General features: G+C 38.3%; 1 protein-coding gene across 7 annotated transcripts in view; it reads right to left on the bottom strand.

Moving 5' to 3' along the window:
- The window catches only part of KLF12 (KLF transcription factor 12), a 417,106-nt gene that overhangs the window by 276,685 nt on the left and 118,917 nt on the right, over positions 1–21,504 (bottom strand). For 6 of the 7 annotated variants that reach the window (XM_084876486.1, XM_084876488.1, XM_084876489.1 and 3 more), the window contains one exon: positions 193–256. In XM_084876486.1, coding sequence (XP_084732612.1) covers positions 193–225 — 33 coding nt within the window. In that variant the 5' untranslated portion in view covers positions 226–256. Of the gene's footprint in view, positions 1–192; positions 257–5,809; positions 5,830–21,504 lie in introns of those variants that run through there. The other variant, XM_084876492.1, reaches the window with a different exon arrangement.

Raw genomic sequence — 21,504 nt, 5'->3', positions numbered from 1 at the left:
GTTTGCCTCCTCATACATTTATTTATATTTAAGGCATTAAAAACAAAAATTACACTCTACAGATAGATGCGCATGTCTAAGTATTGACCTCTGTCTCATATTCAGTCAAGGAAGTGCTCCATGAAAACATCTGCCCAAAAGTCATGTTCAAAATAGGATTTTCACTGCAATTATACAATTTGACCAACCAACCTTTATTGTTTTCCTCTTCATATGGATACTCATTCATCCATTTGTTTCTAGAGTCACATTGATCCTGCGAGAAAAGCACACAAAATAAAACAACAATGAGGAAAAGTTCCACATGTTGATAACACACTTCCAATGGAGGAAAACAAAATCTAATTCTGCAATCCTTTAAGTTTTTTATTAGTGGAATGACATAAACATAATAGCTGAGAAATATGTTTTCTTCTATTGCTTGTTTTTTGCTTGCTCTTTAGCAGCCATGTAAAGGGCAAAATGGAGAAATTAGGGAAGAAAGGCACAAACACCAGCAATGACACTGAGAAAGATCCTGGACACAGATAATGAAAATCTAGAGAAAGATCAGGGAGGGAAGAATGTAAAAGAAAGGTATGCAACAGAGAGAGAAGCTTGAGAAGCAACTGGTAGAAAGCTGTTTAAAGGTAAATCTAATACATAAAAGAGAATTCACAAATACTCCAACTGGGGCACTTGGCTCCATTAGTCTTAGCAACTAAGAGATTTTTCAATCATGCTGGTTTTCAGGGGAAATGTGTTTGCTTTTTCCTCTTTACAGATGATACAAATGTGCAGAATAAATTAATATGATACATTTTTATGGCTCCATTTTGATCAATACCCAAGCAACTTTAAAAAACTGATCTAATATAGAGACAGTAAATCAACAAGTAGACTGTCAAATTACAGCGGGGAGGGGAGGAAGATCTGGGGGAGATAATAGATCAACCGAAGGACTTTTATACATGCATATAAGTATAACCAATGGACACAAAACTCTGGGGAGGGAGGGGATGTGTGGGAGGGAGGGTGGGGGGCAAAAAAAAAAAAAATCAATAAAATATATTAAAAAAAAAAAAAACTGATCTAAGTTAATAAATGTCACCTCTTACAAATTCAAAAAAATATAAAGTAAATATTTATATGGTCAAAAATTTCCAAATCCCAGGGACCATTTGGAACTTCCCAAATATAATTAAATATTACTGGATTGGAGAGTTCTAATTAAAATGGACCATTTGCCCCATTTGGATATATCTTGAAAATTCTCCTATTTTGTGTTGTTTTTTCCCCTCAACATTATGTAACTTGCTTCAGAATTTCCATTTCATGAGGCAAATTTTCTTTGGCATTCACTTAAGCCAGCTTATTAGACTAGAAGCAATTGGCTTTTTTTTTTCTTTTTTTTTTTAAACTATATTCAAGAAGGGACATGCCTAGAGTCCTTAGACATTCTGTGCCAATGTCCGCATTGCAAGACTGGGCCAGGTTTCCTTTGCATGTGTTTCCATACATTTGTACAAAAAGAACGAGTTCACTCACTCATAAAGCCATACCCTAAAGGAAATATATTATAATTCACAAGTTCTATGGGTGTAGCCGGTAAGGGGAACTGGACTTTAATATTATCCCAGTTTTAAGTAAATAAATAAATAAACACACACACACACACACACACACACACACATATATATACACATAATATATGCATATATATATATACACATACATATATATGCCTGTCTGTCTGCTTCTGTCTCTCTCTCTCATATATGTCTCTTATGTCTCAAAAACATACATCCCAATGCATACTATAACATTTACTACTATTAGAAATGTTACTAAAAAATCAATCCTATATAATAAAAGGCTAATATGCAAATTGTCCCCTCAACCGGGAGTTAGACCAGGAATTTGACCAGGAGTTCAACCAGGGGGCGGGGCCAGCCAGCCAAACAGCCACAGTCCCTCCCCCAATAGCTCCCCCCTCCCCAACCAGGAGCAAGGCTGGCCTGCCAACCTCCCTAGTCCCCTACTCTAGGCCAGCCAGGCCCAATTGACCCTGATTGGGGTGGGCTGGCCAGACCCCATCTGTGCAAGAATTTGTGCACTGGGCCTCTAGTATAATATAAATGTAATATTTTAATACTAAGTGGCAGACTAAAAATATTCTCTTAAAATTTAGAGTATAAGTCTTCTATTTTACATTATGAAGCCATAATATGGAATCCCTTGAAAGAATTTAAAAGTCATTTAAACCACCAGGTTCTTATCAAACACATATTGTCCTTCCTAGTCTTCAAAATATATCTAAATGAATCACTTCCAGTTTCTTAACAGAATGTACCAGTACTTCAAAACTGGCTTCAATCTTACATTCTGGCTCCTTATATCTCAAAATGTGGTTGTGTAATTTTTTCCCACATTTTAAAACACCATGAGTGTTTTCACATGAGCCAATTTATTAATGCTTAATCCAAAATTTAGAATACCCCATTGTAGGGATACATAATACTCCATTGTCTAATAGGTTATGATCTGTTGCTATTACTGACAACAACTAAACACCCTTCTATGTAAATCTTGTGTACACCAGAGCCTCTGTGAGCCTGGATGACCCCTTCGTGCAACTAGAAAGGATGCCCTCTCTAAAATGACCCTCATCAGAAAGCAGGGACTAGGGATTGGAGCCCAGAGTGAATTCCCACTACCCCTCATCCCCACCCAGTCAGCCTACACTTAGGGGCTCTAGCCTGCACCATTATTTCCTCAGAACATAATTACATTATTACTGGATCAAAATAAGATGATTTTTTTCAGGCTTTTTAAACAGACTATACCAATTTATATTCCTACCAGGAAAAGAAACACTGTTATTAACACAGTGCGGTTCCCACGTTTATTTACCAATTCAGGGCCTAACAAAATTCAGGGATCGATAAGTATTTGTCAAAAGAGTGAAGCTAATAATGAAAAGTGAAAGAAAAATAAAATAAAGAAAACTTCCTTTTATATTAATTGTGGTTATTTCTTACACCCAAGTAACTATAGCCTTAATTATATAATCTGTCTTTGTTTTTTTACAACAAACCTGCAGACTAAAATAAACATGGTATTGTTTGGATTATACATAACACAATATTACACACTTCACAGCATTTGGGGATTTACAAAGTAACCTAATGATAGCATTTGTTTTGAAAAGCAGTTCTCTGAATTGAACCCATGAACTATTTTAAGATCCATTTGACAGGGATGATCAGAGGTGAATTTTGTATTCAAGATAATAAGTTACATGAAGCCAGGGTCCATATAAATCCCCTTAGTCCCAAATCTTAAAGCACAGGTCTTTGTGGGTTAAGGTAAATGCACATCTCTGTGTGTTTTAAACCTGCCGAAAGGCTGATACAATGCAAACTATTGTTTTCCATTTATTTCCAGCATCTCTGAGGGCACTCAAGTTCATTTCTGACTCTGCTCTCATCCTGCACACCTACTTTAAGTAGCTCCAATGACAGTAAATGAAGACACAGTTCAGAGTTGAAAAGATCTGCCCCAGCCTCACTTCTGTCATCCACTGGCTGTGTAATCTTAAGCAACTCACTCACCCTCTCTGAGGCCCAGTTTCCTTCCCCACAGCAGCAGCCCTGGCCAATGCAGCTCAGAATATAGAGTTTCTGCCCACACACCAAAGGGCCCCAGGTTCGATTCCAGATCAAGGGCCTGTACCTGGGTCGCAGTTTCTATCTTTGACCCAGGTCAGGGTGGGTGCAGGCAGTAACCAATTGATGTCTCTCTTACATTGATGTCTCTCTCTCTCTCTCTCTCTCCTCCTCACTCTTTCTAAAAATCAATGGGGAAAATATCCTGGAGTGAGGATTAACAATACCTGTTTTATCTATCCCACTTACCCTCACTGAAGTAATTCTATACAACAGTCTATGCTGCCATACCTGAGAATAATCACTCTTCAATCCACAGCCCAGGGTTTAAACAGGAAAAAGGAATTCCCTAAATTAATACCACAAGACAGACAGATGAATCTCTAATCTTATTCATGCTAAGTAAAGGGCCTTTGTGTTGTTCCTCGAATGCCCATCAAAAGCAGGCCATGATATATAATAGGAAAATGGCACATTTCCACTATCAGTTAATATCTCATCATCAATTTCCTAATTAAAAGATTCCTTAGCTCTGCCAAATAGGCTTGTGAAATTATCCAGTAAATCTTCCGAAAGCACAGAAGTTTTAAAGGTCACTGTCCTCATCAAAAACTCATCGCAAATGGTTTTGGGTCCTCCCTTTTCCTGGCTTCAAAAATAATTGAAGAAAAGCAAAGGTTTGGTCACTTATTTCTATATGAAAAACATGACAAATAAGAAAAAAATAAATTATTACATGTTGAAAAGAATTTCAGATGTACTTTTAAGCAAAATTATTACTGCCTAGAACTGATAGATATTCATGTTTTAGTGGGAAGTTTGGAGAAATTCTAATTACACCTGTTTCTCTTTAATAGCTACAAGCAATAGAGAATGGTTTTCTAAATTCTTCACTCACTAACTTTTGTGTTTTTTGTGTGTGTTTTTTCTTTAAAATTGCCACCCATGGTCAGCCAGGCTTCCTTTAGAATTTAAAGAGTTCCCCGAACAACAGATATGACCTTGGCCAGGATGAAAGTGGATGCTCCCACTTTAATGAATAAGGAGTTACTCTGGAATAATTACCTCAGAGTACAAGCACTATATTACCCAGTAGTAACAGGGCACTGGCTCTTCATTACATCCTAAATGATCTATCCTCAATCTTTAAAGGTTAGTGTGTAATACATTCTAAATACTTGAGGACCCATAAGTTCACTAGTTGCTAGTTCCCCTGAGAATCCCTTTATGCATCTTCAAAGAGAGAAGGAGAAATTCTAAAGGGGCTTATAGACACCTGACTAGTCAGGGTATTCCACGCTCTGCACAAAGGTAATTTAGTTGCTCTGTTTCGAGTAAATTGAATTCTGGTGCTGATGCAGCAACTCCTTTCAGAATGCTGTCTTCTAGAGTCTGCTTTACAAACCACTGCTTCATTAGCTGTGATCTTGTATTTTCAAACACTGATTTTTAAAAAGTCAAATAATAAAGTTGTACATACACATCCATTTCAGTTACCATAATTTTTAAAGGTGATTAGGGAACTCAACAGGCACATAAGTCTGAGATATTATATAACAGATCCATGTTGATCTTACTCTGTATCAAGGTCTCTGATATATAAGTTGCCTTTTTTATGCAAAGTTATTTCTGTTTATCTTTCATGGTGAGTTATCTTGGGAACTAAAGGTAGTTGAAGGTTAATCTAAATATTTCTGGAGATAAATGTAAATCTAAGTACCATGTTTTTATACCTGTTTTGACTTAAATGAAACGGCACAAAGCACTAAGCTTGTTGCTAGGTGACAGGTGACACTACTGTACCACTTCTGAACTTGTACAGCATGAGACATCTATCTAACTGCTGAGGAGACACACAGATTTCCATGGCACACAAATCATCTTCTATAGAAAAGCAAAATAGTGTTCAAATATTTTTTAGTATAGGCCATAGTAGACAGCAAATCATGTTGATAGGAATATCTGATTTTAGATATGCCTCTCACAATAAACAGAAAAAATACTTCCTTATTTTCTGTTTTGTAGTACAGAAAATAATATTTTAAGTAACATTTATGTATTAGTATAAAATACATATAGCCGAAACTGGTTTGGTTCAGTGGATAGAATGTCAGCCTGTGGACTGAAGAGTCCCAGGTTCAATTCAGGTCAAGGGCATGTACCTTGGTTGCAGGCACATCCCCAGTAGGGGGTGTGCAGGAGACATCTGATCAATGCTTCTCTCTCATTGATGTTTCTAACTCTCTATCCTTCTCCCTTCCTCTCTGTGAAAAATCAATAAAATATATTTAAAATAAAATAAAATACATATAATCTCATGATTCACAGTTAAAGATTAAAGAATGATAATTCTTAAGAATGTTCAAACTTTTAATAGACATCACTTTAATTATGGTTTGATTTCCAGTCAAGGACACATATCTGAGTTGCAAGTTTGATTACTGGTCCTAGTCGGGGCATGTAAGGGAGGCAATCAACCGATGTCTCTCTCACATCTTTCTTTCTTTCTTTCTCTCCCCTCCCTTCTACTCTTTATAATAAATAAATAAATAAATAAATAAATAAATAAATAAATAAATAAAATCAAACAAAAAAATATCCTCCAGTGGTAAGGGTTAATAAAAACAATAGAAATCCAGCATGAACACCAGGCATAGTGAACATTAGCTTTAACAGTTTACGGGTAAAGTTGTTTAATTTTTGTATGCCCCTCTTTCTCTTCCTTAAAATGATATAATAAAAAACTGGAGGGCAGGGCCTAGGAATATTGAAAAGCAGAATGTATACGAGGTACATACCAGACTACCTGGCCCTGGCATGTATTAGGTTTTCAACAAATGTCCTATTCCCACTCCCTACATTTATATCATTTTAAAACTACACACACATACACACACACACACACACACACACACACACACACACACACACTGATTTATATCAAATGTCCAGACTCTTTTCCACTTAAACTTCACTGAGAACTCAGAACAAGCAATGACCTACTCTTGCCCAAGGCACACTCCTTAAGTTCCTGCTCTATCAATGACTGCATGTTTCTCACAAGAAGATCCTCACAGTTCATAGAAATAGGAGAAAAGGAATTCAGAGGTCATTAAGAACCCAAATTCAAAAATTTCCTTCGAATCATAAAAATCAATTGAAAAGTCTCCATTTATTAAATTGTTTTTCCCATTTCCAGTTTTATGTTTCCCTGAAAATATGCTTCAACCCAAGAAATCCTTCATTAAGAAAAAAAAAAAAAAAGCAGACAATAACTTATAAGGATCAAACTTTAAGGTCCCATTTGGAGGAAGGTTTGCCCAGAAGCTTGAGAAATCATTTAAGAACAGAATTCACTGACTAAACAGCCCATTTTAGAAGGATGGAGTTAAAGCAAAAACATACTGACATGGAAATTACTCTTTTAATCTGTTTTCAGCTCCCATTACACTCTGTTATTCAATGCAGAGAATAAATGAACCTCTAAAAGAAAGGAACCATAGCAAATGAGTTAAACATTTCTTTTACATATACTGTGCTCAATATCATGGTTTGAAATGTAATTTATGCTATGCTTTTATTCAAGTATAATTGCCATTTTATCAGGACTGCATAGTAAAAAACCTGATTTGTGATGCAAAAGACTAACAAAATGATTATATTCTGTCTTCATATGTCTAATTTATGTGATATAAATTGCAACACAAATACATATGAACATGTGCAATTTGTACTTCAACATAAAACTTCATACATAACTAAATTCTGCCAAAAGTATCTTGGTCGCATGCAAGTTCGCATTCCCATAAGAAGAACATTGATATCCTTCTCTTAATCCTCTCTGTCAGGACATGTTTTAAACCATCATCATAAAACTAGAGGCCTGATGCACAAAATTTGTGCAAAGTGCTTGGCCCTAGCAGCCCCAGCTTCATCCGGAAGGTCATCTAGCTGTCCGGTCTAATCAGCATATTACACTTTTATTATTATTATAGATGTTAAAAATCTTTGGATTTTTTAAAATATATTTTTTATTGATTTCAGAGAGGAAGGGAAAGAGAGATATAAATATCAATGATGAGAGAGAATCACTGACTGCTGCCCCCTGCATGTCCCTTACTGAGGGGCAATCAAGTCTGCATGTGCCCTTGGTTGGAATCAAACCTGGGACTGTTTAGTCCCCTGGCAGTCGTTCTATCCACTGAGCCAAATCAGCTAGGGATCTTTAGGTTGTTTTTTTTTGAGTCTGGTGGGAGAGAGGGACTAAAAGAGTGCTTAGCTATATACTGGTCTCCAATCCACTCCCTAGCACGCTATCCTATACTAAAGGTCCAGTGTATAAAATTTGTGTACTGGAGGGGTTTCCCTCAGCCAACCCTGCATCCTCCCCAATCTAGGACCCCTCGGGGGATGTCCAAACAGGAGTTGGACCTAAACTGGCAGTCAAACATCCCTCTCACAATCAGGGACTGCTGGTTCCCAACTGCTCACCTGCCTGCCTTCCTAATTGCCCCTAACTGCTTCTGCCTGCCAGCCTGATCACCCCCTAATCACTCCCCTGCCAGCCTGATTGACACCTAACTGCTCCCCTGCCAGCCCAATTACCCCAAACCGCCCCCCCCTGCTGGCCCAGTCACCCCCAAATGCCCTCCCCTGCCAGCCTGGTCACCCCTAACTTCCCTCCCCTGCAAGCCTGGTGGACCCCAACTGCCATCTTGTGACCACATGGGGGTGGCCATCTTGTGTGAGGGTATGATGGCCAATTTGCATATTACCTATTTATTACATAGGATGATAATAAAAGCCTAATATGCAAATTCTCCCCTCAACCAAAGCTTGGCCAGGAGGCAGGGCTGGCCCACCAATGCCTGCAGCCCCTTGTCCTGGTCAGCCATGCCCCTGATTGGCTCCCCTACCGCATTGAGGGTGGGCCCAGCCAGCCAACCTCCCATGTCCCCTCCCCACAACCATCCCATCCCAGATCTAGCCCCAATTGGGCCAGAATGGCAGGACCCCACCCATGCACGAATTCATGTACTGGGCCTCTAGTGTTAAGTGTAATATGGTTGTGTGGTTTATACACAGACAAATGAAGAACTGGAAATAAAATCATGATAAGCATATATTTGGCACCAATTAAAAATGCCTACTTTGCACAGTAGAATTTCTCTATTACTTCACTTCAATGGGTGCTATCAGAACATAGCTAGGTATATATTATGGGGTAATTACTAATTTTACACACTACGGATCTATGACATATTCAAGAAAAATAATTTGTCTTATTTATTATGCAGCATACATACTTGGATTGCCTATTAATTGTTGCCATGTTTAGCTTGCCAAAGCTAAGCTGGATAAATCCTATTCAAATGCATAATAAACAGTTTGTTTCAGAAATAAATTCATGTCTAGTCCATCATAACAATAGTTGATTAAAATATGTTGCTCTTATCGTTTTGAATTAATTCATGTGAAATAAAACAAATATTTATTAAATTGTGGGGAAACATTCCATCAAACTATAAAGCCTGAGTAGAAAAACAAATGGCAAACACTTAATTATGGTTGACATTTAAATGAAATTTGCATTCTCAAAATAGTTAACAATAATTAGAAAATATCAGACTTGATGTATTTTTAGGATAATTTTATATTCAATCTCTTCACACATCTGAACCAAAAGAAGTTTTAGCACAGGCAGATTTTAAAATATAATTTGAAAGACAGATCAAAGAACTGAGAAAATTTGTTTTACTGACAATTTAACATAGTGATACCTAAACAAAAGTTTACTTTGTATTTTAAATGAATATCTTACGGGTTACTGAGTGCCTTACTGAATAATAGTTTTGACCAGTTGAACTCACCAATCTAGTTTGTGCTTTCAGACATCACAATCATCGTCTTACATAGCTCATAATCTGGTCCACAAGAGATAGCTGGCTGTCATAATAAATACATAACCAATTAGTATTTCTCAATAAAGAGCAAATTAGTAGACTGCCAAATGGACTGTATGACCATATGCATCTCTCATAACTAAATAATACCAGAAAATCAAATACTATTTGTTTAGAATAACAAATGTTATATTAAATTGGTTATTGTTTATATGAGGGGGAAACATTTAAAAACTGAAAAATATCAAAAACCAAAATTGGAGGTCAACTCAAAAAGAATCCTTGCAATTGCTTGCAGGTGATGAAGGTCCACTGATTTACAATAGTGGTATTTATTATATGGTACATAGTCCACTATTAATTCATCCATGAATTGACAATTTGCCAAGAACTGAGGATATTAAATCACATATGCCACAGTACCTGGTTTCAAGGAGCTGAGAAACAACAAAGGTGAGACAAGTATAAATAAACTAGAGGCCTGGTGCACGAAATTTGTGCACTTGGGGGGCTGGGGAGACCCTCAGCCTGGTCTATACCCTCTTGTAGTCCAGGAGCCCTTGGGAGATGTCCGACTGACGGCTTAGGCACATTCCCCATGCCGCCATGCTGCCACAGAGGCAGGAGAGACTCCTGTCACCACAGCTGCGCTCCCCAGCCATAAGTCTGGCTTCTGGCTAAGTGGCGCTCCCCCTGTGGGAGAGCACTGACCACCCGGAGACAGCTCCTGCATTGAGCATCTGCCCCCTGGTGGTCAGTGCATGTCATAACGACTGGTCATTCCACCATATGATCAATTTTCATATTAGCCTTTCATTCTATAGAATAACTACAACAATAATAGCATTCATTGAATGTTTACCACATGTACCACTGACTAGGGCTTTTACATATGTTATTTAATAAATTTAGGTAAAAGCATAGCTATTCCAATGACCTAGTATTAATAGCCACATTTAACAATAAAAATAACTGTGATCAAAGTCCACATTCTCCAACCCATATTAAGCTGACATTCCTAATAAGTCATAGGAGCTCTGGTGTAAGAACAAAATATAGTGGAGAGTTGAGGAAACCCACAGAGGCTTTACAGAGGAGGTGACACAAAGCTCAGTCTTGAAAAGCAAGGAAGATAAAACATTTCAGGGAATGGGATACATTAGGAATTAGTACATTAAAATCTGATCTGAGAACATTCATACATATATGTACAGTCATACCAATATATAGATGTGCATACAGCACAAATATGAATAATTTATTAAAACAAGTGTGTACATTTGTCTTGCAATGTAAATGAATTTATATTAGTATATAAGTTAAATCAAGAATGTTAAAATATGACTTCAAAAAGCTAATTCTATGAAAATATGACTTTAAAAGACCTTTCTCATGAACTGCACTATGCTCCATAATTTAAGATTATTTCTAACATCTCTAATGCTCATAGATTAAATAATTTAAAATAATTATTCAAACATGAATCACTGAAAATACTCCCCCAGAGAGCATGTACATGCCACACACACATGCGCACACACATACACAACTACATGCATTCACAGTCATACACACACACACACACACAGTCGAGCATTGGTGGAAAAACTGACCGGTAAGAAATTCCTGAGTGTATGTAACTAAATTAACATGAGTAAATTTATCTGTTTTAAAATACTCCAGAAAATGCAAATGACTTTGAAAAATAATAGTGTAACAGCCCATGAGTATCAAAAGCATTTTAAAAAATAACCTCAAAATAAAAATTAGTCAACTACAGGCTTAGATACCTACTTGGAGACATACATAAAACTAAAATAATAAAATCAGGATTAGTCCTAAAGATAAATAGTATATTCATTAATCTCTATTCTAATGTTTAAGAAAAGTTAACAAGTAGAATAACTATCAAATAACTCAGGAGTAAGCTGAGGAATGTATTTTTACATTTTAATTTAAATACAGTATTGATCAAAAAACACCTGATTTTAAAAGGACAGTCCTTTAAATTCTCTAAATATATTCTCCAAGATGACTAAATACATCTTGAGAGATACAGCAAGTAAAAGCTGCTGGCCAAAGAACTGAATTCAAATTGCTCTCTGAGTAGAGTAAATAGTGTCCATTCTCAGTAGTAGCATAAGAAGAGGAGAAGGAGCAATGTGATTATAGCACCAGCACACACAAACTTACATTTCCTAGTTCTCACTGCTAACTATCCTACTTTGTATATTCCTCAAAACCTGTGAGGTACATAGTATTAATCTCATTTTATAGATGTGGAAGCATAGATTATCCAAATTATAGGGTGGTGTCCAGTACATGCATGAGTCACTTTAAAGTTAGTTATAACCCATGGAACAATCTGTTATCAAGATGGGCTATAGGAAGATAAACAACTTAAAACACATCTACTACTCCAAGTCTCTTAAATAATCCGTTAAACTAGTGGTTCTCTACCTGTGGGTCGCGACTCCCTTTGGGGTCGAACGACCCTTTCACAGGGGTCACCCAAGACCATCGGAAAACAGATATTTACATTACGATTCATAACAGTAGCGAAATTACAGTTATGAAGTAGCAACAAAAATAATTTTATGGTTGGGGGTCACCACAACATGAGGAACTGTATTAAAGGGTCACAACATTAGGAAGGTTGAGAACCACTACTTAAGACCAAGCATGTCAAACTTGTGTGTAGCCGGCAGACCGCATACCTAGTAAACTCACAGGCCAGGAGTTTTGACATGCTCACTTTAGACCTTGCAGCAGTTTTGAAACAAGAAAATTATCTTATGCATTTTGTTTGGAGTTTTTTATTGTCCTTAGCAATACTGAATTCTTGTAGCTGGCCACTAAACACTCTTTGCTTGGCAAGGTTCGTGTCCTATTAGATGGAGTAAGAAATATGGCCATCCATCCTTTACTGCAATGCTGCCATTAACTACTGTGTGGCCACTGGGAAATGCACAAACCTGTCTGGGCCTCAGCTTCTGCACCCATACAATTATGGGGTTGAAAGATCTTCAAACTCCTTCCATTTACAAAGTTGTGGATCCTACAAATCCTACATTTTTTAAAAAGCGCATAGCTCTACAAGGTGTTTGCTATGAACTAGGATGAATTAATATAGGTTATCAGAGTCTGAGTTCTAATTCTTTTTTTTTTTTAAATATATTTTATTGATTTTTTAGAGAGGAAGAGAGAGATAGAGAGTTAGAAACATCGATGAGAGAGAATCATCGATCAGCTGCCTCTTGCACACCCCCTACTGGGGATGTGCCCGCAACCAAGGTACATGCCCTTGACAGGAATCGAACCTGGGACCTTTCAGTCCACAAGCCAACGCTCTATCCACTGAGCCAAACCGGTTCCGGCATGAGCTCTAATTCTTAATTAGTGAGCTCAGGCAATCTAGCCGAACTTCTCATTCCTAGTAGCTCCTAAACTGCTTTGGGTAAGAATACAATGGATAACTAATATCTCAATTGTAACTTAGCACGACACACACATACACACACACACACACACACACACGCACGCACGCACGCACACACACACACACACCCTGAAGAGAAATCCTTGGGAGATAGAAAGGGGACCCTGGGGTAAAATATTTCCACTATTTCCAAAGCTGAGCCTGTGGACACACCAGTAGCTGAGTGAGATGGCCTTGGGGAATTCTGAAGGTGAACAGGGAGGGTTTCTCTTCTGAGCACAGTTCCATAAAGCACTGCATCCTAACAGAGTTTATCTGTGACTGTAAATAATTCCTTTCCCAACAGCTTTACCACAGTCCCTTGGAATGCTTAGAAATGTATCTGCCACTGTGTCTTGTGTAATTTAGAGGAGTATATTTTTTAAAATGGTATCTCAGCAGTAAAAATACAATCCATAAATCAGGCATGTGCCAAGCAGGGTGGCAGGCACTTCACACACATTATCTTAGGTAATCCTCAGTGTGGAGAGGAGATAATAACCTCCACTTTACAAGTAAAGAAATAGTTTGATGGCTGTTGAACTGCAGCCAGGATTTACACACACTCTGATCCCGAAGTCTATACCTTTTTCTTCATGACATAGGGCCTCTCACTGGAATCTTCTGAGCTGGGAGCTGAATGGCAGAGCTATGCCAGAACTAATTTCCACAGTTACAGATGTGGCTATGTTTCAGAAGTGCCACCAAGCACTAAAGGGCACAGGTCGTCACGGTAGCAGTCACTCTGTGTGTCCTAACAGCCACTCTGAAGAGACCAGTGTTCTCGTTCTCAATTCTGACCAGAAGCCAGTGACGGTCTGTGTTTTGCTAGAGCTACCGAGTGGGCGCATTTCTCACAGACGTTCTGTGGACTGAAGGGGTCTAAATTCAACAAAGTGCAGGAGTTCTTGTTTCCCAATAATTTTGTTTTTGATGCAGGTTTTCTCAGAGATACAAGAAGATTTCCACATACCCCCACAAGTCCCAGGAGCCTCTGAAGTTACTTGAAAGTAACCCCGCCTCCGCTTTTGTAATGCCATGAACATTAACTGTAGAGTTCATAAGAGGCAGCTGTACTTCCTTAAATTACATTATTCAGCTCCAGAAGCTAAATGAGATTTAGCATTCTACAGCCCCGAATTCCAATCTCAGCTTTTCTCTTTGCAAGTTATATGGCGATGACCTAGTCATAATGTCTCTAAAATTTAGTTTTCCAACATCTGCAAAAAAGGCTAAAATTATGCCTATCTTCAAGAATGTTTGTCATGTCTGGAGAATCAAGAAACACAATTTGCAGGTGACAATAAAAATAGTAGTTATTAAATTATTACTGTTCTTTTTGATAACTACTATTCTGGTTTTAACACACAGAACTAAGCAAAACTAACAGGCCACAGAATTTGCTGGAGCCCAAAGATCAGAAACAAACAACCAAACAAAAATAATTTAGGATACCCATGAACCTCTCTGTCCTAAATTATTAAATATTAGGAGCCCAGTATGCAAAATTGCACGGCCCTGCCCACCCACCTGCTGCCCTGCCTTGACATTTAGACCTCTCCAGGAAGAACTCCAGGGTGCCTGGCCCAGCCCCTGACCCCTCTGTCCTTCTCTGGCTGCTTCAAGCCCCACCCTCAGTCCCTGGAATTGTCTTGGGCTGGTCCTTACTTCTCCTTTTCTGGATGCCTCCCAGCTTCCACCCAATCTCTGGAGCAACTTTGAGATTGGTCATTATGCATTATAGCATCCTGGCCATTAGCATATAAGCTCTTTATTATTATGATTGCTCTTTAAGAAAAGAGAAATAGTTACTAAAGGCAAACAGATTTCCAGAAAACATATTTACTTGTCATACTCTCCTCTTACAGAGAAAGAAGTGTAACAGAAGATGGGTTTATACTTTTTCATAGTTATATGAACCAAATAAACTAAAATCTGCAGAGGTAAAGATCATTCTGAGCCCTAGCCAGTATTGCTTTGTGGATAGAGCATCAGCCTATGGACTAAAGGCTCCTGGGTTCAAATCCAGTCCAGGGCATGTACCTTGGTTGCAGGCTGGACTCCTGGCTCTGCTTTGGGTTCATGTGGGAGGCAACCAATCAATGTCTCTATCTCATTTCGTTGTTTCTCTCGCTCTGTCTCTCTTCTTCCCTCCCACTCTCTCTGAAAATCATTGGGGAAAATATCCTGGAGTGAGGATTAATAACAATCAAAAAATCATTCTGAAAATCCTGGAATTCCTGTTTATGGAGATTATTTGGCTCTATTTTAAAATGTTTAATTACTTAATATCACATCTATTCCAGAATAAGTCAGATTTTGATTTTAAAAAACTTATACAATCTATCTTTTATTGCGCCTTTAATATCATCAGTCTTATTCCCTTAATAATTATTAGGGAGTCCACACTTTGACTTCTTTTACTATGAAGTTTAATCATCTATTCACTGAGTCAACAAGTGCTTCTTACCCTCCCCGCTTTCTCCTCTTCCCGACTGAATGCCTAGTAGAGTTAAAAATAAAGGAGGACTCCAGGTTTCAGAAAACAGAGATTTCAGCACACTAAAAAAAAATTACCATGGACGTATGCATTGGAACAGTATAAAATCTCTGCTCTCAGTACTAAAGAGACTAAAGGCCAAGAACCACTAGTAGCTTCTCCAGGTGCCATCCGCCAGGTGTCCACTAAGCATGCACAATGTGGCCTGTCCAAATTAAGTTGTCCTGCAAGTGTGAAATACACACCAGATTGTGAAGACCTTTTACCAATAAAAAAAATTCACTTATCATTTTATATCGATTACGTGTTAAATAAATAATATTTTGTGTACACTGGGATAAATAATACATGATTTAATCACTTTGGGACCTCTAAAGTTACTTAAGCTGCTTGCATTATATTTCAACTGAACAGTAGGTCAAGGTCCCACATTTCAAAGCCTTGTACAGCTCACTGGGAATTTTCCTGGCCTCTAATTGCACTTTATATAGAGCGTAATGACATGTCTACTTTGTCCACTAAACTCCCTGAAGATATGTTTTCTTGTTTAATCTAGCATTTAATGTATCCGGATGTAAATGCATCACAACATGCACTGTTAATCAAGTACACTCTTTAGCTCCTTGGAGCTATAATTATACAGAATGTACTTGAGGCTTGCAGGTACCTGATTTTTATCTCCCAAGATTATCAATCTTTTAGTTCTTTGAAAACTCTGCGAAGTGATCACAAAAGTATTGTGTGTGCCTTCCGAAAGCACAGTCATTCATGCACAGACATGCCTGCACTCAAGTGTCAAGGGCTTTCCATAATCCTCATAACCTATTAAATCTTAAAGGTTCCCAGAGGACCAAAATGTAACTTAACATTCACTGTTATGTCTTGAAGCACAGCTGTATTTAAATGGATAACATAAAATGTAGCCTATTCTACATCACATATCCACTCCATTGCTGATGGGAAATGCATTAGACAATATAAACATCATTAAACTAAACATGGCCAGTATATTATGTTATGACACCATTTGGAAACTCAGGTCAAACAGGCTTCCTAAATTTTCTTTTTTTTTTTCCCTCCTAAATTTTTAAATCTCAAAACTACCGACAATAGCATTTTCATCTATCCTGTGTCTTATTGTTACACATTGTGTTTCTGCTCAGGCATTCTTCTGAATAAATATATTTGATTAACAGAGTTTATAATTTTCATACTATATAAAAGCAGTGAAAGTATTCACTGTACATCAAAGGAATTTTCAAATCCTACCTAATAATAGAGTAATATGCAAATTAGCCTTCACTCTGTTCAGGCCACACCCACCAGTCATGCCCACCAGCCAATCAGAATGAGTATGAAAATAAATCCCAACCAAGATGACTGCAGCCACAGAGAGCAGTTCAGAGGCTTGGGTTTCTCCAACAATGGAAGCCAAGCTTTCTACACACCCTGGCCTGCCTAGGCCTCCACTCAAGGATACAAAGTTTCAATTGTAGAAGATAAATAAACCCCAGATACCAGGGCCTCTGCTTGGGTCGCCAGGAGCATGGGTGGCCTGCAAACCACCACAGGCTCCTTGCCCATGCCACCTCACACCCCAAGGGAACCCCCACCCTGATCCAGGACACCCTTCAGGGCAAACCAGCTGGCCCCCACCCATGCACCAGGCTTTTATCCTATCTAATAAAAGGGTAATATGCAGATTGACCATCACTCCACCACACAAGATGGCTGCCCCCATGTGGTTAAAGATCCTGCCACTATGTGGACACAAGATGGCCAGCAGGGGAGGGCAGTTGGGAGGCACCAGGTCTGCAAGGAAGGGCAGTTGGGAGGGACCAGGCCTTCAAGAGAGGGCAAATGGAGGCAATCAACCCTGCAGGGGCGGGCAGTTAGGGTGGCCAGGCTAGCAGAGGAGGGAAGTTGGGGGCAAATAGGCTGGCAGGGGAGCAATTAGATATCAATCAGACTGGCATGGGAGTTTTAGGGGGTGATCAGACTGGCAGGCAGAAGCAGATAAGGGCAATCAGGAAGGCAGGCAGATGAGCAGTTGGGAGCCAGCAGTCCTGGATTGTGAGAGGGATGTCCGACTGCCTGTTTAAGCCCGATTCTGGTTGAATTGGGCCTAAATGGGCAGTCGGACATCCCTAGATGGGTCCCAGATTGGAGAGGGTGCAGGCTGGGCTGAGGGACACCCCCCACCCAACCCCGTGTATGAATTTCATGCACAGAGCCTCTAGTCTTTTATAAATAAGCATTAGTACCTAAAAAAATAATCACGTTATATCGTCCATTAACTCCCATTTTTTAATGAATTTACTTGAAAAGACATTATTTTCAATTATGTGATCTTTACCAAATATCCCCTTCCTGCTTGGTACCAGTTGGTACTTTATAAACAAGAATGCTGCCAGTCTGGGATGTACCCCATCAGGCGCATAAGCAGGGCTATGCTCAAGAGACATTGGTCTGCTGACAAATTAAAACCTTTCACCTCAGAGAGAGGATGTTCCTGGTTAATGGGCACTTGGATTTAATTCTTCTAAGTCTGAAGAAAGCCTTTAGGAGCTGTCAGTTCTCCATATGTCAGGCTATGCACATCATTATCAAAAGGCTATCTCAGTGCTTCCCAACCTTAACCACATCATCCTCTAATGTCTGAGGATACCAGTGCTATCTCAGCAGAGCTATTAGCAACCCACAGCAAACTAGTGGAGAAGCTCTGGGCCCATTAACTTAGGGAGCTACAAATCTAAATGCTAACAGGAGCCAGGAGGTTAAAAAGAGCCCTGTCAAAATAAGACTGAAGGGGCAGGGACAATGGTCACCTTCTCTCAGAGGGCCAATGCTACCAGGCTTCTGACAACAGATCCCTGCAATTCTATTCAAGTGAAATGAAGAATCTGTACTCATTTATAGAATCTCCTAATTTTTAAAAGATGGGCTAAACACAATAACAACAACAACAAAAAACACAACCACACATCTGCCAGTTCATGTTATGTGTGGAACATTCAGACTGAAAATATCTAGGAGGACAAGGAAATGACAAACTAGAGAGGCACTATATTTATCTGGGCCCTTTCAAAGGTGTGCCAGGAGGAACATAAATCCACACAATAAAGCATGGTGCTGCCCTAGCCGGTATGGCTCGGTGGATGGAACATCAGCCTGCAGACTGAAGGGTCCCAGGCTCATTTCCGGTCAATGGCACATGCCTGGATGTGAGCTTGATCCCCAGTGGGGTGAGTGCAGGCGGCAGCCAATCAATTACTCTCTCTCATCATTAATGTTTCTATCTCTCTCCCTCTTTCTTCCTCTCTGAAATAAATAAAAATATATATTTTTTTAAATTTTAAAAAGCATGGTGCTTCTCATGGATGCATAAATTTTACATGCAGTATTTCTGAGAAAGCAAAACAAACAGTAGGTTATGAATATAGTGCAAAAATCATAGGATTTAGCCCCGACCAAGATAGCTCAGTTGCTTAGAGCAGCGTTTTTCAACCGCTGTTCCGCGGCACACTAGTGTGCCGCGAGATGTTGCCTGGTGTGCCGTAGGTGCAGACAAGACAAGAATTTTATAATTTTTCACTATTTTGTTTACTTAATATTTCATAATAAATTAATTATAAAATACTTTCTTTGTGTTTATTTGATTCCTATTCAAGAGAATTACTTTATATATAGTCAATATAGGCACAGAGTTAAATTTTTTAACATTTTCTAATGGTGGTGTGCCTCGTGATTTTTTTCATGAAACAAGTGTGCCTTTGCCCAAAAAAGGTTGAAAAACACTGGCTTAGAGCACTGTCCCAATATGCCAAGGTTGCATTTCATCCCTAACCAGGGTACATATAACAATCAACCAATGAATGCATAAATGGGTAGAACAACAAATCTATGTCTCTCTCTCTTTCTCCTCATTCTCTCTCTAATCAATAAACAAATATTTATTTTAAAAATCCACAGGATTTAAAATTAAACAAGGGGGTCAGAATGAATGTGCTGCATTTAGCAGGCTACTTTCAACCACACAGCTGGAATTGGTATCCTTTTCTGAGAAAAGGTGTGGGAACTAAGCTATTGGGCGACCCTCAAGAGGGGACAAAAGATCCTCTTAAACTGTTTCTGAATGAAATAAGATTTACAACAATTCTTAGTTTGAAGTTCTTATCAGTTCGGGCCATTTTGATAGCCGATTCAAATATAATTTGCATTGTCAAAATGTTCTAGAAGGCTCCTGGACCATGGCATTTCAGCGGTGCAGGCCTGTCAGCTGGGTGGATATAGGGCACCCCACGAACACAATAGATTTGCCCATTCTACACTAATAAACGGCTTTCTTCCTGCATTCTGCGTTTGTTTACTGTTAATGAATAAAACATTAAAATCGCTATTTAGAACATAAAGCACTGTGGTTCTTGCAAATGGTAAAGTTATGCTGGCTACAGTTTAGGGAACTAAGGCTGTTATTTATAGAATAAAACTCATTATCACTACTCAAATATTGAACAAGAAGAGTTTGTGTGGAAAGATAAAATTGTCACAGGGGACTATTGATATATAAAATATGGCTGGAGAGATATGGGATGCATATTAAAATTTATATACCGAAAAGGAAAAATGTATTTAACAGGTATGTTTAATATTCCAGCAGCATCAACTGGAATTGTAAAAGTTATGTTTGCTGACATTTCAATTATAACCTTCCATTTTCAGTGCCTTCGGTTCAGTCCAGAAATTGTCTACAGGCCCCAAAGTAATGTACTTTACAAGGTCTCTGTCTGCACATTATTATTATTATTATTATTATTATTATTATTGTCATTCAGCACCTTGAAACTTTTGGATGTTTTGCCCTCACAGAACTATGAAATTTTGAAATGAATATGTAGGGATTTAAGACAACATTTTTCCAAGTGAAGCATGAACTGTAAGAGTTTGCCATGATAGTTAATTAATAAATGGTAGAGTCAGGAATCAAATCCAAGGATTTTAATGCCACAGCCCATGCTCTTAACTACTAGAGTTTATTGCCTTTTCATTATCATAAGGAGATAAAAGTATTATATTTAATAATAATTTATATATTAGTATAATATACAGATATAATATACATACTATTTTATTAATTACCTATAATTGTACAACAATGTTAGAAAATGTTTATTCTTATAATCTATTCCAGTATCTTTTTAAAAAATATATTTTATTGATTTTTTTACAGAGAGGAAGAGAGAGAGATAGTTAGAAACATAGATAAGAGAGAGACATTGATCAGCTGCCTCTTGCACACCCCCTACTGGGGATGTGCCCGAAACCAAGGTACATGCCCTTGACTGGAATCGAACCTGGGACCTTTCAGTCCGCAGGCCGATGCTCTACCCACTGAGCCAAACCGGTTTCAGCTATTCCAGTATCTTACAACTCACTGTTATGATATACAGACATATATTTAACTCCTTATCTAACTTAATGCTACTCTAACCATCAATGCAATTACATTTGCATGTGCAATTTCTGAAGACTCTAATAAGTTAAATTTTCAGTGGGCACAGAGGCATTCTATAACTGACCAAAGTTACTTAGCCACTCTAGGACCCAATTTTCTCAAATTTTATATAATAACAGTGCCAAGGTCATAGAATAGTTATGAGAATTAAATGATATAACACAAGCAAAATGTTTAGCACATTGCCCAGCACACCAGAAACACTCGGTAAATATCAGTCAATATCATTATTGCTGTTGTTAATAATTTTGTCTGCCCTTGTGTCTTTGTGATTCACATGGAGTTTGGCACATTAAATAAATTAATGAGTACTCTAAGACTTCTTAACACACCTCCCCCCATGTACATTCAAACACACCCTTTTTCTCCACAGGCACCGCCATCTCCCAAACATGACTTGGATTCTTCTACCTGAAATACTAGTCCTAATTTTCATCTGGCTACTGTTTACTTTTCATCTA

This window comes from Pipistrellus hanaki (genome assembly GCF_964339955.1).
Source record: "Pipistrellus hanaki genome assembly, chromosome: 3".
Classification (NCBI taxonomy): Eukaryota; Metazoa; Chordata; class Mammalia; order Chiroptera; family Vespertilionidae; genus Pipistrellus; species Pipistrellus hanaki.
This window is presented reverse-complemented; position numbering and strand designations above follow the sequence as displayed.